The sequence below is a fragment of the Phoca vitulina genome, unplaced genomic scaffold (assembly GCF_004348235.1).
Source record: "Phoca vitulina isolate PV1807 unplaced genomic scaffold, GSC_HSeal_1.0 scaffold26, whole genome shotgun sequence".
NCBI lineage: Eukaryota > Metazoa > Chordata > Mammalia > Carnivora > Phocidae > Phoca > Phoca vitulina.
Window position 1 is genome coordinate 20,044,392 of NW_022589729.1, and position 27,730 is coordinate 20,072,121.

Below are 27,730 nucleotides of genomic sequence, written 5' to 3' on the forward strand. Positions count from 1 at the left end.
CACAACCCCACTCCCCCCCCCCATCAAACCAGGTAAGGAACCTGGGTAGCCTGAGATCCCAGTCCCCTATACGGTCTGAGTTTTGCGGAGGACTTGGAAGCAGCTGAACTCAGCCTCAGGGCGCAGGAGTGGGGGCGCTGGAGGGGTCGTGGGGGGGTTGTTGCCTCCTCCAGGTAAGCGAGCGTGTGACAGGGGCCAGTGCCCTCTGGGACGACCCTGGAGAAGGGAGCCTACGACTTTAAGCAGCCATTTGGGTGAGGAGGGGGGGAGAGGTGGGGTTTGGAGAGGGGAGGGAGTTAATGATTTACCAGAGGCTCATTTCACAATTTATCAAGGGTCAGCTTCCCTGGAGCATGCACGAGAAGTCTGGTCCTCTCTGCTCCTCACCCCTTGGCAGCTTCGACCCGGAAGGCCCCCCAGGCAGCCTGCGGCATGATCTCCATCACCGAGTGGCAGAGTGAGTGCAGGGGCCGGTGCCGTGGAGGGGGCTGGGCTGGACCGGAGGCTACAGGCTGGGGGGCGGGGGGACGGAGACGCTGCCCCTCCCAGCCCCGATCTCCCGCTGGGAACCTGTAAGGCGACCTCTGGAGCCGGTGGCCTGGAGCTGCTGTGCTGGCATCCTGCTGGCAGCATGGCTACGAGCGGGTGTGGCTCCCCTGCCTTCTAGTGGGTGGGTGTTGCTCGGGACCCCCCCCCCCCCACTTCCCCGGCTAGCTAGACGCTGGTGCCTGGGGGAAGCGGCAAATTCACCACCCAAGCTGGTCCCTTCCCCATCATGGTTCTAGACCTGGGATGCTGCAAAGGTGGACTCAGGAGGTCGCTGCCCATTGAGACATTTTCCCCACAAACTCTCTGGGTCCCCTGTGGCCTTGGGGCCCTTCTTCTTCTTCTTTTTAATTTTTTTTATTTTTAAAGTAAACTCTACCCCAAACGTGGGGCTTGAACTCACCACCCGACTGAGCCAGCCAGTGACCCCACCTTGGGTCCCTTCTTACCAGAAATTAAATTCCACTCCTGTCCCCAAATTACTGTACCCTCACTCCTAAATATCCTTATCCTTCCCCTTCCTCTGCGGGGAGATGGCAGGGAGGTAGCCCACAGGCCTGGCAGGGGCGGGGAGAACTGTGACTTAAAGCCTCTGAGCCCAGGGTTTCATCTGTGAACTGGTGATAATCTTCATCCACTGAACAAATTTGTCTCGACTACGTGCTGAGCCTCGTGTTGGGCATGGAGTATACGAGAGTATACTGAAATGGAACGGACATGTTCCTGCGTACATGCTGGAGTGGGGAAACAGGTAGTTAACAGATAAATCAGTAGGTAGTATGTCAGATGGTGATGGGTCCTCCGGACAAAATGAAACAGGCTGAGGAGGCTAGGGAGAGTGAGGTAGGAGGGGCTACTGTGCTGTGCAGAGTGGTTAGGAAAGGCTTCGCTGAGAAGGTACCTTTTATACAGAGACCTACAGGAAGCAAGGAAGCAAAGCTATGCAGCAGTCTGGAGGGGAAGCTGTTCCAGGATAGGGAACAGCCAGTGCAAAGGCCCTGAGGCATTAGCATGCTTATTGTATGCTGTGGCTGCAGCAAAGCCAGGAAAGGGGAGAGTGGTAGGAGTTTAGGTCCAGGAGGTCACTGAAAGATGAAGCTGTGTAAGAACTTTGGTTTTATCTCCACCAGATGGGAAATGACTGGAGAGTTTTGTGCAGAGAAGTGAGTGATGTGATCTATGTACATTTTTAAAAGATCACTCTGGGTACCGGGTTGAAAATAGGCTGTAGAAGTGTGAGGTCAGCAACAGGGAGACCAGTTCTGAGGTGAGAGATGGTGGAGAACACCAGGACAGTGGCAGTGAAGCGGAGGACATGGCGAAGGCTGAATCAGCTCTGAGAAAATTGCTGGAAGGATTTGCTGATAGATGTGGGTGTGAGAGAAAGAAGGCGAGAATCCTGCCAGTATTTTCAGCCTGAGCAATTAGAAGGGTCGAGTTGGGTTTTAGACATGTTGAGTTTGATGTGCTAGTAGACATCCAGGTGAGATGTCAAGTAGGCAGTCAGGTATGTGAGTCTAGAGTTCAAGGTCAAGGCCTGAGTTAGACAAATTTGGGAATTGCCAGCATATAGATGGTATTTCAAACCATGAGAGTCCATAAGGTCACCTAGGGCACAGTTTCTCAGTTCCTTACTACTGGCATCTTGGAGCAGGATAATTCTTTGTTGTGGGGGTCTGTCCTAGATGCCAATATGTCCTACTCCCAGTAGTGACAATGAAAAATGTCAGCAGACATTGCCAAATGTCCCCTGGGGAATAAAATCACCCCTGCCCATCCCTCCAGTTGAGAACTCCTGACTTAGGAAATAAAAATAGAGAGAGAAGGGAGCTGTGGCCTGAGTCTAGTGGCAAGCCAACATGTTATTAAGCCAAAGTGTGCTAAGTCCTATGAGAGGGAGAGATGAGAGAACCAGATTTAGGTCAGGTAATCGTGAGGGGACCAGGTTTCCCTAAGGAACCTTAAGACCTCAAGGATGAGTATGCCTTAGGCAGATAACCCATGGGAGGAAACCGCATATACAAAGGTCCTGAGGCAGGAAGGCTCATCATAGAAACAGTGATGAAGGGAAGGGAAAGGAAGGGGAAGGAAGGAAGGAAGATGTGGTTAGAGTATGGTAGGCAAGGGGGATGGTGACAAGAGAGGAAGATTAACAAGCAGGCTGAGGCCCCATCATGCAGGGTCTGTAAGCCAAGGTGTGGCTGGGAGGACACTTTTAGTCGAGGCCCAGTGGGAAGCCATGAAGGATCCTAAGCAGCGCACTGACACGATTGGGTTGTATGCTTTCCAAGCCCCTTGACTACTGTGTGGGGATGGGATGAGAGGGGGCAGGACTGAAGCCGGGAACTAACTGGAAAATGTAGAAATCCAGGAAAGAGATGATGGTGGCTTGGAATTAAGCAGTAAGAGTGGAGAAAAATGCACCGCTTTCAAGATACCTCAGGGAAGAAGAAGCAATAAAACTTAGCTGTGGTTTGCACAGGGAGGAGCAGTGAGCGAGACTCACAGATGGCTCGTGGGCTTCTGCCTCAAGTGGCTGGCTGCGGGGGGTGACATTTGTATTCATTTGGGGAAAACCGGGAAGGGCACAGGGTGAAGGAAGAAGCCCAGTAGCTCAGTTTGGACCTGTTGAGTTAAAGATGCCCCAGAGAGAGAAAACCAAGTGAGCAGGGATGCCAAGTCAGCTGCTGGGTAGGAGCTTGGCAGCTCAAAGACAGGCATGGGCTAGAAAGATAAATATCGACGTTGTCAGCATCCGAGTGATATTTAAAGACATGGGAATGAGTGTGAAATAGAATGAGAGGAGAAGCGAGCTTGGGCTGAAGCCCTGAGCAATTCAAACCCCAAGAGGAAGAGGAAGAAGCAGGAGCCAGCAAAGGAGGCTGGGCAAGTGCGGTCAAGAGCAGCAGGATGAAAATCAAGGATAGGGTGTCACAGAAGCCAAGAGAGGATATTTTAAGAAGGGAGAGGCCAAGAGCGGACAGATGAGCGCCAGCGTCCATCCATCGGATCTGGGAACACGGACGCCGTTGTAGTCAAAGCAGGAGCAGCTCCTGTGGACGGGCTTGGGAGGGGAAATGGATGGGACTGGGCTGGCTAAAGACACTTAAAAAAAAAAAAACTAACTGAATTTATTTGAGAGAGAGAGAGAGAATGAGCAGAGGAGCGGCAGAGGGACAAGCAGACTCCCTGCTGAGCATGGACCCCCCCCCCATGTGGGGCTCGATCCCAGGACCCAGAGATCATGACCTGAGCCGAAGGCAGACGCTTCAACGACTGAGCCACCCAGGCGCTCCTAAAAGCACTTTTCCTAGAGCCAGACAACTGGGTTCAAACCCTGGTTCTGCCAGCTCCTGGCTGTGTAGCCCTGGGCAAGGACTTACCCTTTCAGTGGTTCCATTTCTGTTTGTGAAATGGGACTAACAGAGCAAGAGGGTTTCCTACATAACCTACTTCATAGGCAGGTATGAAAATTAAATGAGTTGATATATGCAAAGTACCTGGACTGTGCCTGGCACAGGGTGCTTATTAGTGTTAGCAGTTATCCCTGTTAATCACTGTTGTTAATCTTGAAAGTGACCTGGAAGGCTCTTTCTTCCTCCCTATTCCCATTCCTGGTTCAGTCCTAAAGCCATTAGGTCGAAGGGGGAGGGTGCTGCCCAGGGCGGGTGGCAGAGCCCTCCCTGGGTGACAAGGGTGTTCTCACTGGGGGCCACTGTCTGCCAGGCAGGATGAGAAGGACATCCTGGCAGGGGTGGGGTAGGGGCTGGAGAGTAACTTTATAGTGGGGCGGGGGGGCGTCCCAGCAGACGCCACCTTAATCAAGTGATGGAGAAACATCAGCTCTGGCTCATCTCCAGCAGGGGGAGCGCTGCCCCATCTGTCTGGCTCCTGGCAGGCACTTCTGTCACTCCTGGTGACAGACCCCATCTCCTGCCCTCTCTGCCATGCTTGCTGCCCCTAGAACTTCAGGAGCAACCCCCAGTCGGTAACAACTGAAATCACGAAGCTTCTGGAAGCGAGAGGCAAAGGAAGGTCTGAGGCTTGCATATGAGAGACACAGTTTGCGACCCCTTTTCTGCAAGGTGTTGTGTCCACAGTGCAGTTTCCCCACTGAACGCCGGAAGCAGTAGGTTGCCCCCATCACAGGAAAATTCTAGAATTGTATCAGCCCTTGAAGAAGAATGTGGGGCAGGGTGGGAAAGTAATAACTATGCAGGCCAGGAAATCACTGTTGCAGGAGAAAGTAGAATAGAGGAGACAAGACATAATGCGACTTTAAGAAACTTCTGCTGTCTCTACAAAATGAGTAAGAGGCTCTTCTGAAGTGTTTACAGGGGGGACATATGGATATTTTAACAAAACAAAATGAAAACCCGGTAAGATATTTACATTGTGTTTCCACACAAAAACATCTGCTAAAGGAGATAGAGGGGAAGGTGTAGTATCAGAATTGGAATCAATGACATATTTTTATGGCAGGTGTAAGCTGATAACAGAGACTTTTAACACAGGCATAAAAACTTAAAATACTTTGCCATTCAGATGAAAGAAGCAGGGTTATGGATGGTCTTCCTCCACGATATCCTAGCCTATATAAAATTATCATGATGAAGTAGTTGTGTGCCTAGATCCTCAACTTATTGTCTCTGAGGATGTAATTCAAGCAGGTGTTACTGGGAAGTGGACATAGGAAACCAATCCATTTAGATCACAGAGGTTTGTCAGAAACAGGAGGAACCAGCCATTAGTAGAAGATGGATTCCAGGCAGCTGGATGATGTGTTGAGAGAGAGGATGTTGCCTTAGGTCCTAACAAAATCCAGCTCTGCCAAAGAGAAACCCAGTGAGAATGGCATTTTTCTGTACATTTGGTCTGTAATCTGAATGATAAATCTCATCTCTATTTTTTTTAAGATTTTCTTTTTAAGTAATCTCTGCACCCAACGTGAGTCTCAAACCCCAAGATCAAGAGTCACGCACTCTACTGACTGAGCCAGCCAGCCGCCCCTAATCTCATCTCTATATATTTTTTTAAAGCTTTTTTAAAAAATATTTTATTTATTTATTTAATTGACAGAGAGAGAGAGAGGGAATACAAGCAGGGGGAGTGCGAGAGGGAGAAGCAGGTTTCCCGCCAAGCAGAGAGCCCGATGCGGGGCTCAATCCCAGGATCCTGGGACCATGACCTGAGCCAAAGGCAGTCACTTAACCAACTGAGCCACCCAGGCGCCCCTCATCTCTATATTTTTAATGATTCTTTTAAAGAAGTCCTTTGGCCTTATTTCTGTACTGACACTGATCCTAATCCTCTTAAGATCTGTACAGTAACAGATTATGAAAAATGACCAGAAGGTAATGGTGTTGTTTCATTTACCTTCTGTTGTAAACAGAACTTAACCAGTAGGTCTAGTCTCAAAAATTTTATTTTTGTTTTATTTTTACAGTCTGCCTCTGAACAACCAGACTTTTAACAGCTTTTTACAACTATCTCTAAAAGCATGGCAATAATAAAAATTTCATACGTATTGTGAGGACCGATTCTAAGATGTTAGTTAACGAGTTCAGTAAAATTTTTTTCTTTAAAAATTACCTGTATATTCCCTTTTAAAAAATTAAGCCAACTTCAATTTCTAAAAATTAAGCCATTTTTTAAAGTTTATTTTTTTAGTAATCTCTACACCCAATGTGGGGCTCGAACCACAATCCCGAGGTCAAGAGTTGCACGCTCCACCAACTGAGCCAGCCAGGGGATCCTAAAAATTAAGCCATTTTTAATAAAGTTATACATGTTGTAGTTTAAAAAGACACTCTTGCCATATCCCCAACTACCATGTAATTTACAATAAAAAGAAAATAAGGCATTCTAGCTATATGAAGTAGATAACGTTGCAAGACTATGCAATGTAAACTTGAAGCGGTACAATATCATCAGTAATATTTTCAAAGGAGGCAACAGAATTCCATTTGTAATACCATCAAAAAGAATAAAATACTTAGAAACAAACTTAACCAAGGAGGCAAAAGACTTACTGAAAACCACTAAATGTTGCTGGAGAAAATTTTAAAAGACACAAATAAATAGAAAGTCATCCCATGTTTATGGATTATAAGATTTAACATTGTTAAGATGTCAATATTACCCAAAGCAATCTATAGATTCAGTGTGATTTCTATCAAAATCCCAATGACATTTTTTGTGGAAATAGAAAAATCCATTGTAAAATGCACATGGAACCTCAAGGAATCTCAAATAATGAAAGCAATCTTGAAAGAGAAGAACAAAGTTGGAGGTTTCACACTTACTGATTTCAAAACTTATTACAAAACTACAGTGTTCAGAACAGTGTGGGACTAGCATAGAGACAGACACATAGACCAAAGGGATAGAATAGAGAGCCCAGAAATAGACCCAGGCAAAGATGGTCAAATGATTTTCAACAAGGGTGCCAAGACCATTCAGTGGGGAAATGGCAATCTCCTCAACAAATGATGTTGGGTGAACTGGACATCCACATGCAAAAGAATGAAGTTGAACCTGTACTTTACACCGTCTGCAAAAATAAACTCAAAGTTTATCTTAACTCAAAGCAAGAGCTAAAACTATAAAGCTCTTTAAAAAAAAACTTAGGAGAAAAGCTTCATGACACTGGAATTGATAATGATTTCTTGGATTGGATACCAAAAATATAGGCAACTAAGGAAAAAGTAGTTAAATTGGAGCATATCAAAATTGAAAACTTCCCTGCATCAGAGGACACGATCGACACAGTGAAAAGGCAACCTATGGAATGGAAGAAAGTATCTGCAAATCATGTATCTGATGAGGGGTTAATATCCATAATATATAAAGAATTCCTACAACTCAACAGCAACAACAAAAACCCCCAAACGACCTGTTAAAATAGACAAAGGACTTGAATTGACTTGAATTTCTCTAAAGACATACAGATGGCCAACAAGCACATGAAAAGATGCTCAACATCACTCACCATCAGGGAAATGCAAATCAAACCACAGTGAGATGCCACTCACACCCATTAAGATGGATGCTATCAAGAACAAAACAAAAAACAGAAAATAACAAGTGTTGGCGAGGATGTAGAGAAATTGGAACCCTTGTGCCCTGCTAGTGAGAATGTAACTGGTCCAGCTACCCTGGAAAATAGTGTGGAGGGCCCTCAGAAACTTAAAAAAAAACTACCATATCATCCAGCAATTCCACTTCTGGATATATATCCAAAAGAAGTGAAGGCAGAATCTTGAGAAGATATTCATTCATCCATGTTCACAGCAGCATTATTTATAGTAGCCAAAAGGTGGAAGCCATCCAAGTTCCACCCACAGATGAGCAGATAAACAAAATGCATTATAAACATACAATGAATTATTATTCAGCCTTAAAAAGGAAGGAAATTCTGACACCTGCTACAGCCTGGATGAACCTGGAGGCCATTATACTAAGTGAAATTAGCCATTCACATGAAAACACTGTATCATTTCCCAGATGAGCTTCCTATAGCAGAGTCAGAATCATAGAAACAGAAAGTAGAGTTGTGGTTGCCAGGGGCTGGGGAGGGGAGAATGGGGAATCAGTGTTTAATGGGACAGAGTTTCAGTTTTGCAAGATGATGGAGTCCTGGAGATGGATGGTGGTGATGGTTGCACAACAATGTGAATGAGCTTCACACCACTGGGCATATACTTAAAAATGGTTAAGATGCTAAATTTGATGTGTATTTTATCACAATTTAAAGTGGGAGTTTACTTCAATTTCAAAATGAAACAACACAATGAATTGTCATTTGTTGACTATCAGAATAGCAAAGATAAGTAAAAATTAACAATTTTGTGTGATGGAGAGGGTTTCAGAAAAAAGCAACTTCATATCCTGTTATTGTTACAACCCTTCCTGAGGGAAGTAATTTGAAAAAAATGTATCAAAACGTCAAAGATGTAGCCCTTGACCAAACAGGGGGTCCCTAATATCCTGTACTTCTGCGTGTGGACTCACTGGCTCTCAGCCAACTCCTACAACTTCAAAGATTACCCTGAGACTTAAAGCAAAAACACACAATACTAAGTGGGGTGGGGTGCTGTCAGTGTGGGTCCAACCTGGAGCAGAACTGCCCAGCCATGGGACTGACGTTAGAGGAAGCCCAGGGGTGTGGGGGGCTGGGCACCCGAGGTACAGCGGCGGGAGGGAAGGTGCAGAATGGGGCAGCAGGTGCCGGCTAGGGTGCAGACTCTCAGGTGAGCACATTCCTTCTATTTTTCCAATCAAGTGTGAGAGGTCATCACCTGAAAGGTGGGGACAGCGGCATTTAGAGGAGGAAGCACACCGTGTGAAGAGTTATCTAGGAGGGCAAACCTGTTGAGAAATCGAGTGGGACAGCTGGTTCTAAGCCTTTTCTGGGCTGGTGGTCGTGAACTGTCAGTGGCACCCTTCTGCCTGGGTATTGAGTTGGGCATCAGCGGCTCCCAGCTGCAGGAAGACAGGATCGGAGGGACCCAACCCTGACCATTATCTGGCTACTGTAGCATTTGCAAACAAGAGGAAGCTGAAAAGAGAAAGCAGTGAGGGAAGTGTTAACTACCTCGCAGAGCCGTGGTGAGGACAGAATGCCACAGAGTACAGAACTGACCAGCAGTGTGCAGGTGCTAAACATAAATCTGTGCCCACCTTCCCTTTCCTTTCCTGTCCCATCATTCCCCTCGAGCGCAGAAGCTGAGATTCCTGGGTAGAAATGGAGCCACCCCATCCCCCACTCCCCAGAGGGCAACTGTCCAGTGGCAATGGGGGAAACTTCCAGCATCCCATCCTGCTCCCCAAAGCCCATTCCACCCCAACCTCCTTGCCCATTGCAGAGATTGGTGTGGGTACCACCGGCTTCGGCATCTTCTTCATCCTCCTTGGAATACTCCTGTACTTTGATTCCGTGCTCCTGGCCTTCGGAAACGTGAGTCCCCCAGCCTGTGTACTTTCCCCACCAACCTACCTGAGGTCTCTATTGCCTGGAAGGTCAGCCCCAAGTTCATTCAGATCGTGCCCATCCAAGGGTCAGTACCATCAAGCCCCAGAAGGTGAGGGGGGCTGGGGATGCACAGTGAGGCGTGCGGGGCATAGAGAATCTGAGGACGTGAATTCTCATGGCAATCTCTGGGTGAGGCCCTGCAGCTACCAAGACGAATCGGCCACCATCCCTGCCATTGTAATCCCCCCCACCCAGTCAAGGGATAGGGACACAACCCGAACATCCATAACTGCGAAGGAAGGCAGGGGCAGCCATAAAGTCACAGTAAGATAAGCACATTGAATATAAAACATTGGAGGAAAGAAAGCACGCCCAACTGCAGAAGGATGAGGAATTTGGAAAGGAAGTGGGTGTGAAGGGGGATGAAGCACTTGCAGGCAGATGAACAACGAGAGAAAAGGTATGGAGAAGGGGAGAGAAGGCATGGAACATGCTGGAAGAAAGCCAGAGAGTTCAATTTGATGGACACCTAGGCACTCCTAAGGGACCATTAGGAGCCAAGCTGAAGGTAGTGACTGGGCCAGACGGCGGAGTCCCAAGGGTTCCATGTGACTCCGGGTATGGCTGCCTACACCTCAGCGTTCACGTCTGTAAAATGGACAGACTCTATCTATCCCTCCTTCCTTGCAAGGTGTGTGGAGAGATGAAGTCATATATGAAAAAGTGTCTGGGATCCAAGAAGTCGGGTTGAATTGGGTGAGCAGTTGGGAGACCAAAGTTCTCCTTGTCCATCCGCCTATCTCTGGGCAGCTCGGTTCTTAACCAGCAGAAATGACTCAAGGCTCTGGGAGTTTGCCACACTGTGGGGTCACTCTCTCTGATGTGTCCCTCTTTGAAGCATTAGCAAGTCCTGCCCCATGCCTGACGTGGGGCGCCAGGCCTGACCCCTGACTCCCGGGGGCGTTGCTGTGTTTGCTCTCATGCTTCTCTCCCTCCCTCCCCCGCAGCTGCTGTTCCTGACCGGCCTCTTGTTCATCATCGGCCTGAGGAGGACATTTTCCTTCTTCTTCCAGAGGCACAAGCTCAAAGGGACCAGCTTCTTTCTGGGGGGTGTGGTCATTGTACTGTTGCGCTGGCCCCTCCTGGGCATGTTCCTGGAGATCTATGGATTCTTTAGGCTCTTCAAGTGAGTGCAGGTCTCTTTCCCCTGGACGAGCCCCACTAGGGCCTCTGAGTAGCTGAGATCAGCCCACCGGGTTTGGGCAGCACGATCAGCAGCAGGGTGTGCAGAAGCTGGGACTTTATCCTGCAGATGGGGGTCGTGGAAGGACTGAAAAGGCAGGAGGGGCATCAGGCAGACACTTTCCAAGACATCCTACTCCAACAGTAGGATGAAGGACAAATTGGAGGGATCGGCCCATCCATCAGCAAACATTGAGCACCTGCTGTGTGCCTGGCACTGTGCCTGCCCCCAAGGAGGAGACACAGGGCCTGCCTTCAAGTTGAACAACCCAGCAGGGAGGAAGGGCAGTGAACTAGCATCTTCCAGGCCCGTCATATGCCCCAAGCACGCTCACAATCATCACTCACTTTGTCGTCCCTACGACGCGCTGCAGGACTGCTTTGTGCAGATAAGGAAACCATCTCAGAGAGGCTGCCCCCTGCCCAAGGTCTCACAGATTGTATGCCGAGGATCTGGACTGGATCCAGCTGTGCCTGGCTGCTGGCCCCACATCCCTCAGCCTGGCCTGCTGAAAAGCGAGTCGGAAGTCAGCGAAGATGTGTGGCCACTGCCAGGGCCAGGGGAGGGGTCCTAGAGGAAGCAGGACCTGGAACAGGCCCTGGGGACAGGCAGGCAGGCTTTAAGGGGAGACTACAGGGTGTTTAAGGAGAAGAAAGGAAAGGCTGCTGAGGAAGGAGGGGCGAGGGAGGGAAGACTCTCAGTGTCTCTGGGGATGAGGATGACGGGGGCTGGAAGAAACATGGCTTATGGAATCATGGGAAGGAGCCAGGGTCAGGACCTCGGGTTCTCATAAGGCCTTCCGTTTGCTCACTGCAGCCTTGAAAACACCTTGATGAGCCCGAGTGCCCCAGACCACCTAGACATCATATAACGTGGTTTCAAGAAACTAAATTTTCTCACGCACACTCTGCCATTCACTTACTTAATATTCAAATATGTCATCATTTAGTCATTTATTCAAATAGTCAAAAACGTAAAAAAAGGACCTACTGCATGCCAAATCCAGAGCTAGGTGTGGGGCTGTGGTACTAAACCAGGAGAAACTCCCTGAGGAACTTGCAACCTAGTTGAGAAGACAAATTCTGACAACAGTGACCATCTTCTGAGGGACTAGAACCCTGAGTGGGGCCACCGCAGATTCCGTAGTTTGAACCAACAGTAAACCTCGACAGAGTCCCCTGGCAACAGCATTGCTGGGGGCAGAAATCCCAAATGGGACCTATAAGGGATGTCAGAGATGCCCCCGAACCGCAGGGAAATGAAGCCCAAGGAAAGGAAGTAGCTCAGCCAGAATTCAAATTTCTAACCCCCTCGCCTCTCCGCACACGCAGGGCTCCCTCCCCATGCTAACCTCAGTGCCTCCGCCCTTTGAAGGATCCCACACATGCGCCCAGCCAGGCCTTGCCCGGGTGTGTCTGAGAAGAGTGGGGGTGCCAAGAGCAAAGGCTCCATGCACGGGATGCCGAGGCAAGCGGGAAAATCAGCACGGGCACAGCCTCCACCCGCCGCCCGTGCCTGGAGCCCAGGACACCTGCGGCAGGCGGTGTACACCCAACCTAGGGAGGTGCAGACAGTGACAGTCATGTAAACAAAAGCTTCCCCACCATTTCTTTGTATAAGGCCCTAGGGTGTAGGTACTATTATTATTAATGCCATTTACAGCTGGAAACTGAGATTCAGAGAAGTTAAGGAATTTGCCCAAGTTTATACGGCACCAGGAAGTGGTAGAGCCAAGATTTGAATCCAAGGAGCCTGACCCCCGCCCCTTTATTCTTACCCTCTCCACATGGTTGTCTCCCCAAAACCAGGGGTGCAGAACCAAGCGGGGTCCCAGTGCCCAGGGGCCCGCTTTCTTGGGAACCAAAGCTGGAGCCTTTGGGTGGACCTCAGCCTGGATACCCTCTCCCTCTCCCCCAAGGCCGTCACTGACCCCTCTCCCCACCCTCTGCTCCTAGGGGCTTTTTCCCTGTCATCTTTGGCTTCCTGGGCAATGCCTCCAACATCCCCTTCCTGAGCGAGGTAAGTGGATGATGCATGTGGCTTAGTGGTGGTGCCTTGGGGTGGGGGGCCCTGGTGAGACGGCGGCCCCCGCGCAGCGGACCCTTCCCCATCTCCCCTCAAGCCCCTTTCCCCAGGTTGGTCAGCCTCAGCACCCCTTCCCGTCCCCACACCATCTCCATCTGCCCAGAGCAGCTGAGGAGAGGGGACCCGGGAGCATTGTGCCTGAGGCCTGGGTAGAGAGCAAGGTGGCTATTCATAGCTCCTTATTAGAGCCAAAGAAACAGATTCAGAGAGTCTAGGTGACCCAGCCAGAAAGTGCCAGGGATTTCTGGAGAGCTGGCTGAGTCAGCCCCAGGCATGGAGAGGACGTATGACAGCCAATGACAGCAGCAGTGGGTGGCAGATTCCGCTCTGTCCTTGGGGCAGGCATGGGGCAGTTGTCCCCAGCCGCTGCCCCTCCCTTTCTCTAAAGCATATTTTCTGACAGAATGGGAGCTCTCTGAGAAGCTCGGGGTGGCCCTGCAGCCAGCTGGCTCATCCCGGTGGCCCCCTCTCCCTATTTGCACTTGGCACCGCTCCCAGCTCTAAAGACCCACTCCACAATAACCTAGATAGAGACGGAGTGTGCTCCTCACTCTTTGTCTGGAGTAATGATTCTTGGCTCCCACAGCTGTTCCGGAGGCTTCAGGGCACCAGATCAATGGTCTGAACAGCAGAGATGAGCTCCTTGAACTTGGATCATTGGTTGAGGGGGCTGGAAAGGAAATGGGGTCCGCCCCCACCCTGCACTGACTCATCTCCCGCATCATACCCAGACCGCTCCAAGTCCAGAAGGAAGGACGGAGTTGAATGACTGACTGCAAATCCCCAAGTCAACTCAAAAGGCTGTTGGCATGGCTGGGAGCAGAGATCCCGGGGGGGACCCCCAGAGAGACCGGACTGGGGCTGGTATCACATCCTGCCCTGCATTTATGGGAGGAAAGCAAAGATTAAATCCCCAAGCTGTGTGTCTGAGACTCAAAGTCACTGTCTCCAGCCTGTCAAGTCCAGTCCCTGACTCAGGGCAGGCCGACGCACAGCATTCCATGGAGTGAGGGGCAGGCCTGCTCCCGGAGGCCATCATTTTTATCCTGCTGGTTAACAGTCCTAATGAGTGAGATAATATGTTTGTAAACCCCTGTTAACAGTAGGCGTCAGACAAGTGATGGGTATTAATCCTGCATACTGGTGGGAAATGCTACTCAACCATTAATTAGATGGATGTGTGCACAGGGCACCCACAGATAGCCCCTGTGCTGAGAGAGCTTCCTGTCTGAGGGTGGAGACATCGCCCCTGCCTTCGGAGAGCCCAAGTCTGATGGAGGAGACATTCTCTGTCCTGGCGAGCCCCTCAGCCCAGGGTAAAGAGTGTTCTTGCAGGCCCAGGAAGGAGACAAGAGTGCCTTGCAATGCGTGCATTTAGTAACTCCCTGTGAGGGCCCTCGGCGTCTATACCGAGCACAGGGGTGTGTGCTGAGGGTGCAAAAGGAAGCTGGTCGCTGCTATCAGAGCAAGGTACGCAGCAATCCCAAAGCAGTGTGATCATGAGACGTGCAGGGGGACCCGGGAGCAGCAGGGTCAGGTGCGTCAGGTGCTGTACCTGGAGGTTAACTCTCAGGGTTTCCTGGGCACTTCCCAGGGACACCCACCTTCTAGAGCTGCCCCTTTATTTTGCTTTCTTCGTCCCCTAGGTCAGACTGTGCCTTTCTCTCCCTTCCGCCCCCTTCATTATGCTCTCTTCACACGGGGTGCTCTTGTGGCTCTTGTCTGAGGGCACGAGCCCCCCCTTCCCCTCCCCCTCAGATCATCCATTTCCATGTCATTTGGGGCAGAATGGGTCTCCCGCTAAGTGGGTCTGGGGCGAAGGGGGTGAGGAGGTTGGAAGGACCAGTGGGAATCAGAAAGCCAGCCTTGGAGGGCTTCTGGAGGGGGAGAAAGAGGCTGATTTGTCCTGAGAGCCAAGCGGTGGGAGGCAGCAAACGCTGGGCTCTCTGAGGGGTCTGAGGAGGGGGAGGAGGCAGAGGTGGGCCTGTGCCTGGAGACGTCACCTTGGGCTTTATAAAACGGCCGTGATCAGGCCACTGCGGGGCCCAGCTCCCCTCTCTGTGCGTGTTCAGCGACCCAAGCAGCGCCTGGAGACCCCACGGAACTCCGACCCCGCCCGACAGAGCCAAGGTAGGTACACGGGGGCACCCCCACTTGGAGAGGGGTCTGCCTAGCCCCAGGGAGGATCCCCAGGGAGGAGCAGGGATTTCCTTCTAAAACTGACAAGACATATCCCTGGCTGGCAAAGGGGGTGCTGATCTTTCCTGATTATCAGGTTGGCCAGATGATTCTGGGATGTCTCGGTGAATACCCTGACTCGAATTTATGAAACCAGGACCTTGGAGAATCCCTTACTGTGGAAGGAATAAAAGCAGTGAGCGAGCTCTTGCTGGGATGAGAGGCCACAGAAGCTTTTGGAGGGAGCTGGGGAACCCCTCAGGGCTCAGGGGCTCCATAGGATTCCTCCAAGGCTTTCCCCCAACGTATGGATGGCAAGTACAAACCTAACCAAAGAGCCCCTACGCGCCCTGCTGGCCCCCTGCACTAAGAACTGCGGGTTACTCCAGGAAGGAAGCCACCTCACTTCAAAAGCCTTCCCACCACGCCTGGAATCTATTACCCACTAGGTATAAAACCTGGGGCGAGGGCACAAAAATTGCGCACAGCAGGTCAGCCTCTCCAGGCCCCGTGAAAGCTGTTCTTTTCCAAACAATTCAACTCTACCACATGTGTTAAATGCTTCTGTGCTGGGAAGTGAACTGAGAGTTGGGTGTATGGGTGTGTGTGTGTGTTCTCACCTGGCCAGGTGCTAAATGCTATCTATAAGGAGGAGGAGGTGCTACGGGTGGGAGGAGCTTGGAAGAAGGCACCCTTACCTAACCACACAGCCTGCCCACCCCCCACCTTCCCCACTCACCGCCCTGCTCCTGCAGAGCGGCCAGAATGCTCCATCTGAAATGCAACACACATGCCCCCCCTCAGGCTCAGCCTACTCGGGGATAAAGCCCCCCTGTGCCCCTCCTCCAGCCTCACCACTGTCTTTCTCTCCAGCCAAGCTCTGCGCTCCCGGCAGGCTGGAGGGCCTGTGGCCCCCGCCCCGCCCGGCCCCTGCTGCCCAGCTCCAGCGCCCCCTGCTGGAAATGCCTTCCTTAATCCTGTATTCATGGGGCTGATCCGTGCTCAGAAACTCAGCTCCGGAACCACCCCCCGCCCCGGGGCAAACCCGCCTGCCCCGCTCCAGGGTGAGCTCCCATGGGCTCCCACAGCTCCCTGGGTACCCACACTCCCCCAGCCTATCATTTCCGGTGTTATTTTGAAATGGCCGGCTAAGACGGCTCAATTTCTTGAGCTTGATCTTGGGGAAGGGCTGGAAACAAGCAGCCCTGTGTCTTAGCACACCTGTGCCCCCCCAGCATCTAGCACAGCACCTAGCTGGTGCTGTGATCAGGTATGATCTCTGAACTAACCTGGACCCTGTGCATCCAGGGTTTGAAGCCATAAAAGAAATGGTTTTCCGCTGCTCTCTCTAACGAACTGATCCTGCCTCTCTTCTTTAGAGCAGGTGCAGAAAGACTTGTCTGGATTTCAGAGTGTCACAGAATCAGTCTGTAAGGAAAAGCGACTGACGGGATAGTCAGTGACCAGTCTGATACAGTGCTCTTATTTCACAGAGGAGCAATATGGTCCAGAGATGGGGGTAACTTGCTAATGCCCCACAGGGAGTGGGGCAGAGCTGGGGCCAGACTTGAGTGTTCTGTTGTTGTTTTTTTTTAAAGATTTTATTTGACAGAGAGAGACACAGCGAGAGAGGGAACACAAGCAGGGGGAGAGGGAGAAGCAGGCTTCCCGCGGAGTAGGGAGCCCGATGCGGGGCTGGATCCCAGGACTCCGAGCCAAAGCAGACGCTTAACGACTGAGTTACCCAGGCAGCCCCAGACTTGAGTGTTCTTGATCCCATTTCAGGAGTCTTCCTCTCTGCCCCCTGCCTAGGTCCTGCAGAGGAATGGGGGTGGGGCAAGAACAAAGGTATGGACAGGGCTGAGCAACCATTAGTAGCCCACGGGCACCACTGATAGCCCCGCCCCTCCCACTTGCCCCCCTGGACCACAGAGACTCCGGCCAACACCCTTTTTGTCCAGCCTTTGGACCTGCCTCCCCACCAGTTTGTCTTTACTCATGTTTGTTGGACAATCTCAAAGTGCCTGATGGCTTTTTCAAAGACAAATTCAACTTGAGAGCTGGAAGGGCTGGGGTGGAAGGCAAAGGGGGTGTAGTGAGGGTCAGGGTACGCAGCTCCCATCTCAGCGGCCAAAATCACGAGGTCAATTCAATTCATATCTTCTTGGAGCCCACGAGGAATAGAATAAGGAGAAAATTGACCCGATGAATCAGGGAAATTTTTTTCTCTTCTTTGTATTACAGACAATGAGACAATTTAGTGACAGTCCTCAAGGCTGTGAAGGGTTATGAGAACAAGATGATTGCCTCTTTCTTCCTTTTTTCTTGAAAAACAAAGGGAATGAAGTCCCTGTTGCCACAGGAGGGAGCTGGGCCAGTTTCGGGAAGGCACAGTCTAACGGGGGAGTTGGGCACAGCAAGCCCAGCACAGAGCTCCTAGGCTCCAGAGAATGTTTGGACCTCAGGGCGCTCCACTCAGTGGAGCTCCTTGCCCTGCTTGACTTCACTCCCCACCCCCACGGCCCTCATTGCCACACTGCCCCTCACTCCAGGGCTCTCCTCTTCACACTGGGCTCTGCCCCAGCACCCAGCCCACACCGTGCACCTGGCTTAGTCCTCCTCCCCCTCCCTCTATCTCAGCCTCAGGACACTGTCAGGACCTGTGCCTTCTCACCACGATGAATTCACTGGTTTCTTGGCAGCTGATGCTTTTCCTCTGTGCCTCCTCCTTCAGGGAGACACTTGAAAAGATGGCACCTGTGGAGAATCCTAGACCGACAGGTATGCTTTGTCTGGGAAGAAGGGTGGGAGTTGTTGCAAAATGAGAGTCACCCTATTTTTCAGAGTGAGGCTAGTCTATCGATGTGAGTTTCACACGGCATTTAGTGGGAACCTAAGACTAGCACATGCAACTTATTTGGGGGCCCCATGAATCTTGCAAGTAAGGGATGGCTTACTGCTCTTCATGGGCATCAGAAGGCTCACCTAGGTGCAGGTGCTTGTTAACCACTGAGCTCCTTCGTGGTCTTCTCACACTGTGTTCTCTGCTCTGCGCCAACCACCTGTCTGAGGAGATCCGTTGGGAAGAAATTTACTATGCAAGTTTCTTTCATCAGTGATCTCAGACCCTTTGTGGGGAATTTGGAAAAAAAGAAAAAAGACTTAAACAAAAGGACAGATCCTTAATACCTGTCAACCTTATGAGTTCGTTGTGCAACTGATTAGCTGGAGAAACTGAGGCCCAAGGAGGTAAAGAACGCCCCCGCCAAGTCAGCCAAATGCTGCAGCAGCCCAGCTGGTGCTGCATGCAGCTGCCAAGAGTGTGTCTCTGAGGGGCACAAGCCAGTCCCCGACGTCCCCGAGACAGGAGCTGTGGGTTTAACACTGCTTGGTGGTCAGTTTCCTGGGCAAACTAGCACATGGCTTAGCCTCTCCGGCCTGCAGTTCCGGCTCTGGAACTCGGAGCGTACCCTCTACGCAGGGGATAGCATCGAGCCCATAAAATATCCCAGAGCAAAGAGAATATGCCCCTGGGTGTCCTTGGCCAACAGTGTCTTCTCTCCTGGGATCAGGTATTCTTTCTGGCTGAGGGAGGCTCCCCCAGAGAATAACCTCGCCGCAGCCCCAGGGACATTGACCTGTTGGTCAGCAAATGGCTTTAGGTGAGGCCACAAACAATAGCCTGAGCGGTTATCCTACTTCAGGGATGATGGGCTTAAGCGGAAGGAAGCCATCATCCCTCCCTGCCTCAGCCGGGCCCTAAGCAAGGTGGGAGGGGCATTCTAGGAAGAATAGCATTAACTCTGAACCATGCCCACACTCCCCTTCTCCAAAGTATGCCAAGGCATTGAAGAGCAGGGCCCAAAGCCAACTACCCCCCTCAACACACACCCACTCGCACACCAGGCCTCATTTCCACTAATCTCATGCCACAATTGGCTGGGGTTCTTGTCTACTCAGAGCTAGTTGCACTATTTTACTGCCAAAAATTAGAGTGAGCTTAACAAGCCTTTTGCATGTGAAACGCATTCAAATTAGCCTTGTTAGCCCTCGGCGTGCAGGGGAGAGATTATACCTACAGTGGGGGGAGGTGAGCAGGTTAAGGTGACCCAGATAATTTTCCATTCTTCACTGAGTCCTCCTGTAGCTTATTAGTGGTCACAGTAATTGGGGAGGGGTGTGGGGCACAGTGGTCCTAGTTCTCTCCTTTCTGTAACTACAAGCTGTTCACTCGCTTTTATATATTTAACAAGCATTTGAGGCCCTACTGCATGCAGGCCACCGTTTCAAGCACGCAGAGATAGAGCTGAACGAACACCGCTCCCACCTGCCCCCAGGAGCTCAGTCCCGTGGGAGAGCCTGATGCAGAGACAGCGAGTACTGCAGGCTTATTTCCAAGGTCTACCCTGTTTGCTTCCAAAAGGAAGTAGTTTAATCTAAGAGATGTTTAAGATCATCCTGGAAAACCTTTGCAACCAAAGCTATGTTCAAAGAGAGAGGAGCCAATGACCTAACCATCATCTGAGCTAAGACGCTCCTGCGGGTGGTGCCCCGCTTTGGGCTCTGGGCTTCCTAGAGGTCAAGGAAGGAAAGGGAAGCACAGGATAGGGATGGGAGCCGGTGTTCCAAAGCCGTCTCTCCTGGGCCCTGGCCTCACCGCAGCCTCTCTCTGTGGCTCTGTCCTAGGCCAGCGGCTCGGACCCCAGGCCCTCCTAGCCCCGTGGGAGCAGAGCCCGCGGTGGGCAGAGTGGAAGCCCGCCCGGGCCCGGCCCAGCCCGCGGGGGGCCTCGCTGTGCCCGCTTCCGGAGAGCCCCGCGGGGCCCCAGCGGCCAGGCCTGTGCGCCCCCGGCAGCCGCGTGATGCCCGCCCCCCGGGGCGCGGTGCTGGTGCAGCGGGAAAGGGACCTGTCCGCCTACAACTGGAACTCCTTCGGCCTGCGCTACGGCAAGCGGCAGACTGCGCCTCCCGCAGGGCTCAGAGGCGGCGCCGGGCGTGGCTGAGGTGCTGGGGGCCGTGAACTTCAAACCCGGACTAGGGAACCGGGCTTGCGGGGTTGGTGCGGGGGTGGGGGGTAGGGCAGTGGGAGGGGGACTGGGGTTTCTGTCCTGAAGTAATAAAGGGAATGCTGCCGACACACCCTGGAGTGATTTGTGGCTAATTTTTGCAAGCAGCGCAGATGAGATTGTTTTCCTTCTCTCTTCACTTGGAGCTTTTGCTGATTTTAAGATAGCTTTTAGTGTTATCAAGCACAGATAACAGTGCTTTTCAAACTAGAGATGTGAAGGACCAGACTGTTTTTCCCCAATCTGGGGCAGATCGATACTTACAAGCACACACACAGTGAATCACTAAAAACTGAAAAATTTCAGAATAAAGAGAAACCCAGACTGGATGCTGCTTCGGTGTTTCAGCAATATCAGATTTCTGTTAAAATTTCTGAAGCAGTCCTCTTCCCTCCTAGACTTCTCTCATTGCCCACAGGTTACAACATTTTGCAGAGAGGCATGAGCTGTAGCCCACACTCTGAGTAGCACTGATCTAGGCCGGGGGGAGACAGCATCAGCACGTTTCCCTTTCCAAGGGAAGCTTACAGCCAGTTGGACAGCTTGATCTGGAAGACGATGCCAACCACTGCCCTGTCCACTGAAGTTTAAAGGCCACTGCAGCCCCACAGTCAGACCGCTGCTGGGGTGTTCAGACCCAAGGTCCTGATGCCCCACTCTGCATGCAAGGGGATGTCACCAGTGGCCTCGGGGCCGTCCATCCCCCTCCCCCAGGGAAAGCCCTGGATGGGTCCTGTTCTTGACGTGTATCTCTTTTCTGCATACTCGGACTCACCCAGAGGGCTGGGCATGTGGTAGCCCCATTTTCACAGGTGAGAACCCTGAGGGTCAGAAAGATACAGAACTCCCTGAAGGCACACAGCCACTGAACGGTGAGCCTCGTCAGGCTCCCAACACCAGCACCTGGCTCCCCGGCTTCACCGTCACGCCTGAGAGGGAAGGGTTTCCATCTGAGTCAGCCGTGCTGGACATCAGGAAAGGTCGGTCTGCTTGTGGGGACATTCTTGGAGGCCCCCAAGAGCTGGGGCGTTGGTTGCTATAGTAAGAAGTAGAGGCTTGTTGGGAGGGAAACTGAGAGGAAATCCACCCCTCTGCCCACAGGAAAACCCGGCCCTATTTGGCAGGCTGCAGCTACTCCTACCCTGCTTGGTCTAGGATGGAAATGTTCTTTCCCAGAAGGATTATGGGGCCACCGCCATCCTGTGGAGCGCCACAGTGTTCCACCCATTACAGAAACCAGGACTCCACTGAATGAAGGCGGACGTGTTGCTATGGCAATGAGATAGGCTGCCATGGGAACAGGACAACCGGCCCCACCCCCATCTCTACCCTGAAACCGTCTTCTAGGATCTTTCAAATTATCGCTACTGCTGTGAGCTCATGTCCTAGCGTGGCATGACGGGGATGCTGTTGATATCTAGAAGGCACTTCCTCCCCTAAACAGCCTAGGGCACGTCTCTGTGCCTCTGGGAGAGGAGTCATAAACTCAGCACCTATCTGAGAAGTGAATTATTCTACTCTCTGACCCAACCCTTTCTCTGATGAAGCCTGTGGGTGGGAAGAGGCTGAAGGGGTCTCTGAAATGTGCTCTTAGGCAGCCCAGTTTTACAAAATTCCCTGCGACAACCCCCCAATCCTTCCTCACAGCCTTAAGTTTAGGCAGATAGGAGATAGGAGCATGCACGTGTGTGTGTGTGTGTGTGTGTGTGTGTGTGCACGTGCTGCTTCAGGGAGAGGGTTCTCTCTTACAAGAAGCAAGCCTGTCTGTGTGGGAGAGGGCGCATGTAAGGAGTAAATATGAGAACTGCATGCACATTCATACACACATGTCTGTGTGACCCTGTGTGTGGTGTGGGCCCCTCTAACTACATTTCAGGCTTTATCAAGTGCCCGCCAGGATGTCTGTTTTGGTTGATCTAGAGGCCCCGCTTCAGCAGGCAGCAGGAGGGGAGCTGGTCCCCGGCTTCTTGCCCCAGGACTGCTGCCTGGAAGACTCTGGGCTTTCCAGTTCTTGGCCCTGTATCTTGGGACAAAGGGATCTTTGGTTTCATGGGGCTCTCAGCCTGACTCTGCTCCCTAGATTGGAGGGAAGGTTCAATGCCAGTTGGAGGTTGTGAGGGACTATACACGTTCCCAGCCCCAGGGGCTCCCATCTGCCTCTCCAGACTTTCTGGGTGAGTTCAGCTAGCTAGGGCACGGGAGCCCAAAGACATGGAGGTAAGGCTACCTAGGGGCACTCAAACCCACTCCTTCCTGGGATGTCCGGACAGTCCCCAAGGGACGAATAATCAGGAAGGCCTGGACATCCCTCACTGGAGGAAGGGGAAGTGGGAGGGTCTCTTCCCAAGTTCCACCTCTTTTGTGAAGTCTGTTAGAATGGCAGGGAGCTGGTTTCACATCCCTGTGGAAAAGAAGGGGAGGCAGGGACGTTTCTGCCTCTAATCACTCTTCATATATGAACAAGAAATGTTTGAGTACCTGCAGTGGGCTAAGCTGCCCCATTTCACCCTCACAACAACCGCATGAGGTGGGCAATATTATTCCCACTGGACAAAAGAGAAAAACCGTGGGGCACCTGGGTGACTCAGTTGGTTGGGCATCCGCCTTCGGCTCAGGTCATGATTTCAGGGTCCTGGGACCGAGCCCTGCGTCGGGCTCCCTGCTCAATGGGGAGTCTGCTTCTCCCTCTCCCTTTGCCCCTCCCCCTGGTCTCTCTCTCTCTCTCTCTCTCAAATAGGTGGATAAACTCTTTCAAAGAAAAAAAGAAAGAGAGAGAAACTGAGGCTGGGGGAGGGTAAGTGGCATGCCCAAGGTCACATAGCAGAAAAGTTCCAGGGCCGAGAGGCTGGCCCCCACATTCTCACTCCAAACACCACAGTCTCCCTACACACCGCGGTCGTTCCTTTCTCAACAGCCCCGCTGTGTGTCAGGCCACCCCTTTCCCTGCATGATTTGTCTTGGGAAGCAGGGCTAGCAGCCAGTGTGACCCCAAGCCAGTCCCTCTCCAATCCCTCTCCAGCTTTAATAACAACACCGGTGAGATCACCGATGTCCGGAGCAGGCCTCCTCCCCTCCAAGCTCCTGTCAAGGGCCAGGCATCTGAATTTTGCCCCTGTTGTCTCCTTCTCTCTCCGGAAGCGGCCTCCACAGTCCAGACTTGGTCACAGGGAGTGACGGGCAGCAAGTCCAGGGAGAGCTAACCCGGCCTTCCTCCCTTCAGTGCCGGCTTCCATGTTAGAGCCGTCAGAGCCCGGGGCGTCTCCGTGCTTGGCTCAGAGCGGGACACACAGCCCCTCCGTCATCACCTTCTCAGATTTTGTTTGCTTCTGTTTTCTTGAAAGCTGTGCAAAATAGTCTTAACAACTGTCCCTTCGGTGTATTACCTTCACAAAATGTTAAAGAAGGACCGCTTTGGACACATGGCTGCCTGCTCCCTCCCAAAGCCCCTTACAAAAGACACCAAAGGAACAGAAAGGTATGAATTCTCAAGGACAAAGAGAAGGGAGAGGAAGCCTCAGCAGTTGAGAAATGACGAGCAGATTTTGAAGATGGCAAGTAGACAAAGGGCTTGGCAGAATGAGGGAAGCTACCACCTCAAAGCCAGCAAAGGGGGTTACTGAGGCACGCCAGGACTCAGTCTCAGGACTGGGAGGTACTGGGGTGAATCCTGGACTGAAAACAGCAGAGGCAGCATTGGGGGGGCAGGGTGCTGGCTGGAAATCTGTACACGGAAAACTCAGACTTCCTCTCCCCAGCCCACACAGCCAGGCTACGCCCTGGGAAGAGGCTAGAGCTTCGTCTCTTGAGGACAAAGTAGAGACCTCAGTCATGGGGACACAGGCACCATGATGTTGGAGCTGAAGAGAGTGGCTAAAAAGAGAGGGACGGTCTGAAAGTCTGTCTAAGTCTGTCTGTCCAGCCCCATCCCAAATCTCTGTTCCCAGATGTAGGTAGTAAGGTGTCACCTACTCAGGGAGAAGGCCCCAGAGAGAAGATCTCAGATACGGACATTGGAGGTGCCTGTCTTCATCCATCTGGGCTGCTATAACAAAATACCATAGACTGGGTGGCTTATAAACAACAGAAATTTGGGGCGCCTGGGTGGCTCAGTTGGTTAAGCATCTGCCTTCAGCTCAGGTCATGATCCCGGGGTCCTGGGATGGCCCCGTATCAGGCTCTCTGCTCAGTGGGGAGTCTGCTTCTCCCTCTGACCCTCCCCTCCTGGCTTGTGCTCTCTCTCTCTCTCTCACTCTCTCTCAAATAAATAAATAAAATCTTCAAAAACAATAACAACAACAACAGAAATGTATTTTTCACAGTTCTGGAGGCTGGAAGTCCAAGATCAAGGGGCCCCAGATTCACTGCTTGGTGAGGGCCCACTTGCTGGCTCACGATGGCTGTCCTTTTGCTGTGTCCGAGCATGGCAGGAAGGAGGAGGGACCTCTCTGAAGTCTCTTGTCTTAGGGGACTAATCCCACTCCTGAGGGCTCTACCTTCATGACCTAATCACCTCCCAAATGCCCCACCTCCAAATACTATCACTTTGGGGGTTAGGATTTCAACATATCAGTCTATGGTAGTGCTCCAGGGAAAAGCCAGCTCAGGACCCCCACCTAAAGTGGGGTGCACCAGCATGAGCCCGCTATGCACACTGAACTTCTAGGCTATTCCACCTGTCTCTCTCTTAATCATGCACCTAGAGACAAGGAGTCCTGGGGATTTGAAGAAAACCTCCAGTCTGGATGGACACCAAACCAGACAAACACAAAGAAAACAGAGACATCCTTTTTTTTTTTTTTTTTAAGATTTTATTTATTTATCCGAGATAGAGAGAGAGTGAGAGAGGGAGAGCACAAGCAGAGGGGGGAGTGGGAGAGGGAGAAGCAAGCTCCCCACTGAGCAGGGAGCCCGATGTGGGGCTCGACCCCAGGACCCTGGGATCGTGACCTGAGCCGAAGGCAGTCGCTTCACCAACTGAGCCACTCAGGCGCCCCCAGAGACACCATTTAAAAAAAAAAAAAGAATACAAAACTAGTCTGTAATTAATATCCTCAGGGGGCATAAGAGATAATTCTGAATCCATAAAACAAGTAGTGGATGCAATAAACAAAGAAATAATCAAGAATTAGAAAAGGCCCTTGGAACTAAAAAATATAGGAGAAAAAATGTGTAGAGGAATTGAAGAGTTGGAACCTAAAGTTAAGGAAATCTCCTAGAAGGTAGAACAAAAAGAATTCAGGATCGGGGTGCCTGGCTGGCTCAGTCAGTAGAGTGTGTGACTCTTGTAAATTCGAGCCCCACGTTGGGTGTAGAGATGACTTAAAAATAAAAATTTTTTTAAAGAGAGAACTCAGGAGATAAAATATACAATACTTAGAAAACAAACAGAACTTGCAATATGCTACTAATGTGAGTTCCAGAAGAGAGAAGAGAACATAGGAGGGAAGAAATGATCAAGGAATCAAATGCAGGACAGTTTTCCAGAGTGGAAGGACATGAATTTCCAGGTTGAGGGCATCCACTGAATGCTCAGCACAGGAATGGAAAAGACCCACACCAGGAACAAGGGAAAGGTGACCAACGCCCCCAGAGATAAAACCACAGGAGCGACGAGACCCAAGGGTGGCACCAGACTTGTGAAAATCTGAAAAACAACTTCCAGTTTCAGAGGGAAAATAAATTTCAACCTAGAATTCTATTCACACCCAAACTATAAAGAGTAAGCGCGAAACGGAAACATTTGTAGACATGCCAGGCCTGGAAGCGTTGGCTTGTCAGGCACGCTTTCTCGCAAAGCTCTGGGAGCACATGCTCGGCTTCAACAGCAGTGCAGCCTGAGGACGAGGAGCCCCCAGAGCCTGGACACAGTGGGGAGCCACAAAGAGGGCCCCCCGCCACAGTGTGCCCCCCAGGGGGCGCCTCGCTGGCTCAGGCGGTAAATTGTCCGACTCTAGGTTTCAGCTCAGATCCTGATCTGAGAGTCCCGACATTAAGCCCCGCGTGGGGCTCTCCGTTCAATGCGGAGTCTGCTTGAGATTCTTTCTCTCCCCATGCCCCTCCTCCCTCTCCCCCGCCCCTCAAAAAAAAAAAAAAAAAGACAGTGTGCAGCCAGCCTGGGAACAGGTGGCTTCCAGGAGAAAATCCCACTGAACGGTACGTGAACATGGCACCAGGCAGAGAGGGGGTTTGGAGGATCTGGGCAGAATTCACAGGCTCATAGGAAAACAAGGAGTGGGAAGAAGACGAAGGGGTTTTCAGTGATGAACTTAATGAAAAGCAAAAAAAAGTACATATGGAAGGAATTACATTATACACTGTGAACAATAATTGAATTATAATAATGTAAATACTGACTTTTGATTTTGCCAGAATCGGAGGGGTGGAGTATGAGAGAGAGAAATCTTCATCTGCCATGAAAGGAGATCAATAAATAATGTATGAGATTGAAAAATTAAGAAATGGAAGGATAAGCATAACCTTGGGAAGTATAAATGACGAACAATAGCAAATAGTCCAGAGAGTCCAAAGGTGTTGCCCTGGGGCGCCTGGGTGGCTCAGCCGGTTAAGTGTCTGCCCTTGGCTTGGGTCATGATCGAGGTCCTGGGATTGAGCCTTGCGTTGGGCTCCCTGCTCAGCAGGGAGTCTGCTTCTCCCTCTACCTCTCTCCCCCACACCCCACTCCTGCTCTCTCTCTCTCTCTCTCAAATAAATAAATAAAATCTTTTAAAAAAATTTTAAAAAAGGTGTTGCCTCTGTGCAGCAGGACTGGGGGCTGGGGGCTGGGAGCTGGGGGGTGGACAGCAAGGGGGCAGTAGGGGGGCTGGGGGCTGGGGCAGGACCGGTGACTGCTAGGTTTCATTATCAGCCTTTTAGTTCTATTGTTTTTTTTTTTTTAAACTAGAGTATTTATTTTTCTGATAAAAAGTAAGAGATGGCTGGCTCAGTTAGTAGAGCATGTGACTCTTGATCTTGAGGTTGTGAATTCAAGCCCCACGTTGGGTGTAGAGCTTACTTAAAAAAAAAAAATAGGTGGAAGAAAGGAAACACAGGAGGGAAGGAGGGAGAAAGGAAGAGGTCCATTTTCTAGGAAGTGTGTTCTTGGGCTATCCTTTCCCTAACAACCCTGCCCCACCCCAGCTATCCTCCTGCCGGTGATACGTCAACACACAAACACTGTCCATCAGATACATGGACCGCATCACCACCACCGTCCCACCACTCTCTCTCTCTCTCTCTCTCTCTCTCTCTCTCTCCACTGAGCTGCTTCACTGGCACGCCCTCCTCTGGCAAAGGGATCTTCCAGTTTAAGCTTTTTTACAGACTTCCGTTGCCATTTGGGGGAAAGCAGTTTATCATGTGTCTCGCTTTCGTGCCTCAGGGTTTGGTGTCTGGTCCCACGACCCTGGGTGCATCTCATCTCAGGATCTCCCACAAGCCCCTGCCAGTCCTCTCTTCCCCTCAGGCCCCCCGCAGCTCCCAAGACCTGTGTGACCTGCCTTCCATTTTCCTGGGTCATCACCTGAGCAGGCCTCAGGTTGGGATCACCCCAACCCCGTGGCTGAATTCCTGTTCCTCCAAGGTCCCCAGAACAAACGGAGAAGGATACTTGATTTTCTCCACCCCTGCCCCGCAGATCCGAGG

The 27,730-nt window shown here is 51.3% G+C and overlaps 2 protein-coding genes across 2 annotated transcripts; both read left to right on the plus strand.

Annotated features, from left to right (window-relative positions):
* The first annotated feature begins 340 nt into the window (after positions 1-340).
* On the plus strand, positions 341-13,788 carry GOLT1A (golgi transport 1A). Its single transcript, XM_032422304.1, has 5 exons — positions 341-457; positions 9,414-9,505; positions 10,528-10,706; positions 12,719-12,782; positions 13,435-13,788. Exons 1-5 carry the CDS (start codon positions 433-435, stop codon positions 13,471-13,473), a joined length of 399 nt encoding a protein of 132 aa, XP_032278195.1. The 5' UTR covers positions 341-432; the 3' UTR covers positions 13,474-13,788.
* Positions 13,789-17,378: 3,590 nt separating this feature from the next.
* On the plus strand, positions 17,379-20,026 carry KISS1 (KiSS-1 metastasis suppressor). Its single transcript, XM_032422061.1, has 2 exons — positions 17,379-17,807; positions 19,713-20,026. The coding sequence occupies exons 1-2, from the start codon at positions 17,705-17,707 to the stop codon at positions 20,024-20,026; spliced, it is 417 nt and encodes a 138-aa protein (XP_032277952.1). The 5' UTR covers positions 17,379-17,704.
* The last annotated feature ends 7,704 nt before the right edge of the window (positions 20,027-27,730 follow it).